The 8,688-nt window shown below is 41.3% G+C and overlaps 1 protein-coding gene across 1 annotated transcript; it reads left to right on the top strand.

Moving 5' to 3' along the window:
• Positions 1-614: 614 nt before the first annotated feature.
• On the top strand, positions 615-1,699 carry LOC147918145 (putative G protein-coupled receptor 141). Its single transcript, XM_087434778.1, has one exon. The coding sequence runs from the start codon at positions 615-617 to the stop codon at positions 1,497-1,499; it is 885 nt and encodes a 294-aa protein (XP_087290904.1). The 3' UTR covers positions 1,500-1,699.
• The last annotated feature ends 6,989 nt before the right edge of the window (positions 1,700-8,688 follow it).

The following is an 8,688-nucleotide window of genomic DNA, read 5'->3' as shown; positions in this document are numbered from 1 at the left end:
TTATGCCAGAGGCTAACATGTCTTGTGCTAATCCCAGCCCTGGTATGTGAGCTTGAACATATCTGTTTATAGAATACCTGGGGACACAGCTACAAATTTTATCTTCAAACAAACTTTATTTTTGTGATTTTTTTTTTTTTTTTTTTTTTGTGAGGGGATCAGCCCTGTGCTAACATCTGCCAATTCTCCTCTTTTTTTGCTGAGAAAGACTGGCCCTGGGCTAACATCCGTGCCTGTCTTCCTCCACTTTATATGGGACGCCGCCACAGCATGGCTTGACAAGCGGTGCGTAGGTGCGCGCCAGGGATCTGAACCAGCGAACCCGGCTGCCGAACGGGAGCGCGCACACTTAACCGCTTGCGCCACGGGGCTGGCCCCTTTGTTTTTGTGATTTTTGTTTTACTCATCTCTGTCTCTTCAAAAGGCTTGGGTAATTAAGTGGAATCTCTAAACAAGATTTATTGGGTACACAGTTTTAGGCTTGTAAATAATTGGCTGGGGTTGCAAAACTCAATACTATTAATGTGCAGTTGCTGTATGGTTTCAATATGTTATAATTTTGTAAAACTTTTCATTTAGGGGTTTATGGTCTTCTAAGCATTTTGTGGTGAAACATGGAGCCAATCAATACAACCGCCCAGTCAAACGCTTCAAACATAGACCTAGGCCACTGCCACGCACAATGCAGGATCATTCTGACAACACTCTACAGCGCAGTTTTGCTCGGAGGCACTACTGGAGCAGTTATGATGTCACGCATGATGTTCAAAAGGAATAGCCAATCAATGATTGCCACGATCGTTCTCAATATCATAGTGCTACATTCAATCCTCCTGGCCAGCCTTCCGTTCCGCCTCAGCTATTATGTCTTAGTCACCTGGGAGTTTGGATACTTTACCTGCCGATTGGCTAGTAGCATAATATACTGTCATATGTACCTCACTTTTGTTTTCTATGTGGCCATTGTCATACTCCGATTGCTCATCTACTTTAAGAAACTCCAATTGCAACAGTTAAAAAAGTACCATGCAGTAGTTTTAAGTATTATTATTTGGATGGTGTGTAGCTTTATTTTTTTGCCAATATTTCTTTTACAATATGGCACAGGTTCAAGTTACTCCAAACAACGATGCTTTGAGTTCTACAAAGACTTCAACCACAAGGAATTCATTATCTTGAACTACTGTATAATTGTCATTATGATGACAGTGGTTGTGACCCTTTTTCTGATACAGATGGCTGTCATCGTTCAACTGATAAAGGCTCTTTGGCCTGACATGTGGGCCCATCAAGAGTATAGAGCTCAAATCAAGAGCTTCTTCTTCCTTCTAGTAATAGTCGTCTGTTTTATACCCCACCATGCATTCCGGGTATACTTTCTTCAGAATTATTCAAAGATAGAAAATTCTGAGTTAGTTCTTTATAATGAAATTTTTGTTGCTTTAACTACTGTCTGTTGCCTGGATACACTGTGTTTCATAGGTGGAGTTATCCATTAAATACTCCTATGTCATTTGCTTTGTAATCAGTTTCCCAGCAGAGTGACAAAATAGTTTTAGTTAAATGGGCGCTACAACGATTTCAAAATCTTTCCAATTCTCTGCTCTTAATCATCAACAAAACTGTTTTTCCATGAAAAAGTAATGAAGATTGATTGTTTCCTTCTCCTCAGACAACTGTTATCTGTCCGCCATTAACCATAGAATATGTTCGATCTCCTTGGCTCTAGGCAAGTTGACCTTAACCATCCCTTCCCTACTCAACTCCTACCTCTTTTTCCTGCAATATTTACTTCTGCTAAGCACACCTGTTGGCTTTCCGTATGCACTCTCCAGAGTGTTCTACTCTTTGCATTTGTTCTCACTGAGCTTTGATCCTAGAACGTTCTTTCCCTCCACCTCTAAACTATCTATTCTTCAAGGTTGAAAGAACTTGAAGATAGGGACTCGATAGAAGCCTTAAATTATTCAACTTATAATCAACTTGAGATAGCTGCCTTTTGAAAATTACTAATAGCTAGTAATTCTATAGCTGCTGGCTGTGGTATTTGGAGGAAAGGATTAGCTCAGATAGTCAAGAGACTTAAAGGAAACCCTTTCAGGATTGATGGGGCAATGATGTGGTTTGGTTCTGATTAAGGCATTAGTAGGAACACAGAATGCTGAGATTACCTCCCAGATCTTCCCTCCCAGACTTGGATCCATTAAGCAGGAAAAGAAATTGGAAAAGGTGGAAGGCAGCTGGACTTGGCTAAGTGTGCTGGCAGGCTGTATTAGAGACCAAATCTTTGCGACTATGGGACTGTTCTTAAGCTTTTTCAAGACACCCTATATGGCCAAGTAGTGTCACATAATTAAAATCAACACTATCAGCTAATAAGTATAAGCTAAACTCAGTAAAAACAACCATGACAACCAACCAACCTGGTATAGAAATCGACATGCACTAAAGCTTTGCTATAATAAAGCTATCTTCAAGACTAAATTTAATGACTCAAATAACCAAACAATGCTCTAACAGGTAAATAAGGCAGCATAGTTTATGCAAAGGAGTTTTGGAGTCATCTGGAGATCTGGATTCAAAACTGTTTGGTAACTGTGGAATCTTGGGTGAGGTGTTTATAATCTCTGAGCCCCAGTTTCCTATGTTACACGGTTTTGGTAAAGCTGAAACAAGATAATAATATGTGGTAAATAGTGGCATAATGCCTGGCATGCGGTATTCATAATAATATTACTACTTTTCCTAATTCAGTGGCACCTTTTGGCAAGAAAATTTTAATACAGGACCAAAATGTTGATCCATATAGAAATATATTTTGGAGGCTTGGATGCTATTGATCTGTTTATTTCATGCTTTATGTCATTATTAATCAGTAACTAAATGGATGCTTTTTACTATTTTTGCCTATAAGAATTTGCCATTATTATTATTACTATAATTATTAATTATACCCCAAAATACTATAGTAGTACCATGTTATAATCCTGCTGTCACAGAACAAGATAATAGGTAAGCACTTTTTTAGGGTCCATGGTATGTCTTAAGTAATAGTCACCTCAAGATTGATAGTAACTAGTTACAGTCAGGATATAGTCAGTACTCAACTTACTAATGCACTGGCTTTCATGAGTTGATTTTTAATATGGTAGGCAGCCTCTAAGAAGGCCTCCAATGATCCCTGCCTCCTAATATCCATGCCTCTGTGTAATGTCTCCTGTATTGACTATTGACTTCTCATGAATAGAATGGGGCAGAACAATGGGTTATCACTTCCATTGTTAGATTATGAAAAGACTGTGCCATCCATCTTGGGTACTCTCTCTTTCTCGTTCTCTCTTGGATTTCTTCACTCTGGAGGAAACCAGCAGCCATGTCATGAGGCAGCACATGTGGCAAAGAATTGAGACCATCTAACAGCCATATAAGTGAGCTTAGAAATGGACCTTCTGAGACCTGCCAGTAGCCATGGAATAAGCTTGGAAGAAGAGAAATCTGTTTGAGTCTTGAGATGATTGCAATACTGACTGACATTGACTGCAGCCTCATAAGAGACCCTAAGCCAGAACCACTTGGTTAAGCTGCTCCTAGATTCCTGACCTGAAACTGTGAAATAATAAATGTTTGTTGTTTTAAGCCAATAAGTTTTGGAATAATGTGTTATGCAACAATAGGTAATGAACACAGTAAGCAAGTTATTTACTTCTGTGGAATGCTGCCACTTAAGGCACTTGTGTCTGACATTTTACAATCCACTTGTTAGGTCTTGCCTGCTCCAGTTACTGATAATAAACACATCCTTGCCTGTTCTCTGAGTCAATAAGAACTGTGTCTGGTATTGTAGTAGCTTTACTTCTATCCCTGAAGAGTAGGGTGTGAATATATAATAGTACATGGAAATACATCAGGGTGGTTTAGGGCAAAGACCACAAGGGTGACAGATGGGGACTGGGTAGGAATTGTTCTTTGTTAGACATGTTGATGTGTGGACCACTGGTTGTCCAAGTGTGGTCCCTGGACCAGCAGCAGCAGCAGCAGTGCCTGGGACTTTATTAGAAATGCAAATTCTCAAGCTCCACCTGAGACACACTGATTCAGAAATTGTGGGACCCAATGACCAGCCCTCCAGGTGATTCTAATGTGGCTAAAATCTGAGAACCACTGCTCTAGAGTAAGATAGATTGGAAATGAACACAAATTTTTTGACTCCACTTTCATTGAGAGGTGGAATTTATATCCCCTACCCTTGACTATGGGTGGAATTTGTGATTGCTCCAACTAACAGAACACAGGAGACATGACAATGTCTATGCACAGGCACAGGCCTTAAGAGACTGGCAACCTCCATTTCCTGTCCTTTGGAACACTTGCTCTCAGAGCTTGAACTGCCATGGCAGAAATCTGACTTCCCTGCTCAAAAGGATACCTGGAGATACCAGAGATTACATGGAGAGGAGTGGGAGACGAGCCCAGATAAGCCCAGCCTCCCAGCCAAGGCACCAAGTGTGTGAATGAAGCTGCTTGGGGCCTCCAGACCAGCCCAGCTGCCACATGGATACCACCAAGTGACCCCAGTTCACATCACCTGCTGCAGAGAAATTTCCTACCTAGTCTTGACTGAATTCCTGATCCATACGATCGTGAGGTATAATGAAATGATTGCTTTAAACCACTAGATGTGGGGTAATTTATGATGCAGCAATAGGTAATTAGAAAAATTAATGACTCACTACAAATGAAATTCTTTTTTTTTTTGTGAGGAAGATCAGCTCTGAGCTAACATCCATGCTAATCCTCCTCTTTTTGCTGAGGAAGACCGGCTCTGAGCTAACATCTATTGCCAATCCTCCTCCTTTCTTTTTTTTCCCCAAAGCCCTAGTAGATAGTTGTATGTCATAGGCGCACATCCTTCTAGTTGCTGTATGTGGGACACGGCCTCAGCATGGCCGGAGAAGCGGTGTGTCTGTGCACGCCTGGGATCCGAACCCGGGCCGCCAGTAGTGGAGGGCGCACACTTAACTGCTAAGCCACGGGGCCGGCCCTACAAATGAAATTCTTGATCAGCACTGCCCAATAGAAATATAATGCAAGTCCCAAATGTGAGTCACATATGTAATTTAAAATTTTCTAGTTGCCACATTAAAAAATTAAAAAGAAAATGTGAAATTAAATTTAATAATAGATGTTAACTCATTCTATCCAAAATATTATCATTTAAAAAGTAATCAATATAAAATTTAATGAGATATTTTATATTGTTTTATTCAGACTCAGTTCTTCACAATCTAGTGTATATTTAATGCTTGTAGCACATCCTAATTCTGAACAGCTACATTTCAGTAGCCACACATGGCTCATGGTTCATATATTGGACAGCACAGGTCCAGATTATCCAGAGATCATCTAGAGGTATACCTGAGGACCCTTTCCTTACAGGAGACTGGCCCTGTATCTCTCTGACATTCAGTTTCCTCCTATGTAGAATAGCAATAATAAAACCTACTTCAGAGAGTTGATATGAAAATACATGGCATTGTATAAGGCGCAAATAACAGTCCCCAGCATGTGGCAAATGTTTGATAAATGGAATGTTACTATTTTTACTGTCCTTGCTGTATATATTGGGAAGAGAAGGACAATGACAGACAACTGTGTCATCAGATTGTAAGTGGGCATGAGTGAGGCAGGCCATCTTGTTACACTAAATGGCCCCAGCCCCTCCTCTGTGTGGCTACTCGCTGCTCTGCATGTACTCTAAAAAATTTACATGCTTTCCAGATTTATGGCCTCCACTTATGTATATACTCCCCTATACCTTGATAAATTAAAACTTTGTTCTATAAGTTTCTCTCCAGGAACAGGCTGACCACAGGCGGGAAACATACCTACAAGGAATCCTTCACAGCAGACAGACGAATAGAACAATGTGATGCCTGGAGCCAGTCACGCCTGGAGACCAACATCCCTGGACCCCTTCCTTACTGCCCATTTTCCCTATATAACTGCCTCAAGATTCTGTAATCTTTGAAGATAGTTTTTTGAGACATTAATCTACGATCCTCCTGGTTATGCTGGCTAATTGAATTAAAACTTTGTTTCTCGATCTCCAACTTGTGATTAATTGGCTCTGACGGCGGTGAGCAGAGCGAGCCCATTGCTCAGTAACAAGATGCCCTGCAATGTTTCTGAGGTGGTTTAGCTTGAACATTCCCAACAGAGTCCCATTCTTTCCTCCTGCTTACACCCCCCTGCTTGTCTCTCCATCCCACAACTATCTCTGATCTCAGCTGGCAGTGGCCTCTGTGTTACAAATAAGAATTTGACTTAAAGTGTGGTCCTTCCTTGGGGAAAGTGCTCAGATCCCATCTCCCAGAGGACTCTTTCCTTTAATCTCATTTGACCCAATCTATGTTACTTCTGTACCAGGTGTTCTCTCTCACCTAAATTTGTAGTTGGTTTCCAGGTATCCCTACAAATTATTCAAACTAAAACAAATACTTTAAACATGTGGGTGATGGTTAATTTTGTGTGTTGACTTCACTGGCCACGAGTGCCCAGATTGAACATTATTTCCTGGGTGTGTTTGTGAGGGTATTTCCAGATGAGATTAGCATTTGAATCAGTGGACTCAGTAAAGTAGAAATTGCCCTCCTCAGTGTGGGTGGGCATCATCCAATCTGTTGAGGGCCTGAACAGAACAAAAGGTGGAGGAAGGAGGGATTCATCCCCGGTTTTCCTGCCTCACTGCTTGATCTGGAACATCTCATCTCGTCTTCTCCTGCCCTCAGACTGAAATTTATACTTTAGCTCCCCTGGTTCTCAGGCCGTTGTGTGTGGACTGAATTAACCACTGGTTTTTCCTGGATCTCCAGCTTGCAGAGAGCAGGTGATGGGACTTAGCCTCCACAGTTCCTCATAATCAATCAACCCCCTCCCCATCCCCCCTCCCCCTCCTCAGGCCTGGATGTGCTGTTGCTAGTCTCTGCTTCCATCCATGTCCCTTGCTCCCTTCCTCATTTCCGCTCACACCTCTGGAAGGAACATTTTCATTAATGTCTCTTCAGTTTTTCCATCTGAGTTGCATCATCAGTGTAAAAAGATATCAATATTTATCATCTGAAAACATTTCAGTTGTGCAAGTCTTGGCTCTTTCCCATGCCCAGTCCTGTCTCCCCAGCTTTCTTTCTCTTCCGTCTCCATTCAATTCTTACTTAACAGTGACAGGAATTTCTGTGAAAAGGTACTTTTGCGTGTTTTAGATAGACTGGACTTCCACACAGATTACTAATCAAAATATTTCTGAGTTATATCTCTGTGTGACAATAGATAATTATTGAATGTTCACCATAAGCTAGACACTACCCTAAGCCTTTTATATATTTTAAACCATTGAATCCTCACAGAAATGATTAAATATGTTATATTATTATCTCCAGTAAAGACATTAGAGTACAGAGAGGTTAAGAAGCTTGCCCAAGGTCACAGAGACCACCACTACCCAATATTGCTGCACGGGGATTCACAGAAAACGTGTGTATGTGTGTGTGTGTGGGCAGATTAGCTAGAAAAAGCCTTAATGTAATAAGCTTTATTTGTTCACAAATTACTGATTACACAGAGCAGGGTTGATCCTGAACGTGTTATTACTCAAACCTAATGCTATTGTGCAGAAGGACTTTTGCCCTATTATTCGTTCCCTGGGGATTCACCAGTTCTGTGGATCATAATAATCCTGATTTAACTCTCAATAGTGGTAAGGAGTCTTCTCCTTCCACCTTGTCATCATATAATCCCTGAACTCTTGATCTTCCCTCCAGGTCTGATCCTCCTTTTACAGCCCTCATTCATGTGAAAAGCATTGTTCACTCACCCAAACCTGAATCATTTCTATGATTCTCCCCCTTGCTCACTCCTACAAAGAGTCACTTCTCAAGTCCTATTGACACTAATCCCCAAATATCTCACAAGTCTGTCTCTTTTGCTCCTTGCCTGTGGTCTCTGCCTTCATTTAGGCCCTCTCTTGAATTTTTGCAACATCTTATTATCTCCTGTTTCACTTCCCAAACCTCATTTACTTCAATTGCCACGCTGGTGTCACAGTGTTTTTTCTAAAATTGAAACCTTTTGATGTCATCCACTTGTTGTAACTCTTCCCATTTTAAACTTCGAGAAGCTTCACACTGTTTTCGTTAAAGCCCAAATCTATTATCCTACTTGTGGGACCTTCTGTGCTCCAGCCCCAGCTTGCCTTTGCAGACTCATCATGACCCCACATGGATCCTTCATTTCAGGCTGAGCATCATATTCACAGTTCTCTTTGGACGTCAGGCTCTTTCATCCCTCCATGATGACTTTGCACATACCGTTTTCTCCACCTTGGAATCACCTTTCTCCCTTGTTCCCCCTTCATCCCCAACTGCCTTTCTCTATGCTCCATGCTCAACTCTACCTTATCTTCTGCTCTTGTCTCCAATCCTTTATGGAGAGTGGAAGGACTAATTAATTACTCCTATCTGTCTTTCGGAAAAGCTAGTGTGTCAGAATTTCATCATACCCTTTCCTTATCTCCAGACTGAGTTATGAACCTTCTCTTTAGCCAACTCCCCTGTTGTCCTACCTATACTTCTATCATAGGGCCTTACCTTCGGCATGCTAAGACAGTACTAGACAGAGGGAGATCATGGAAGA

This window comes from Ceratotherium simum, chromosome 1 (genome assembly GCF_057802395.1).
Source record: "Ceratotherium simum simum isolate JZ-2026a chromosome 1, ASM5780239v1, whole genome shotgun sequence".
NCBI classification, from domain to species: Eukaryota; Metazoa; Chordata; class Mammalia; order Perissodactyla; family Rhinocerotidae; genus Ceratotherium; species Ceratotherium simum.
This window is presented reverse-complemented; position numbering and strand designations above follow the sequence as displayed.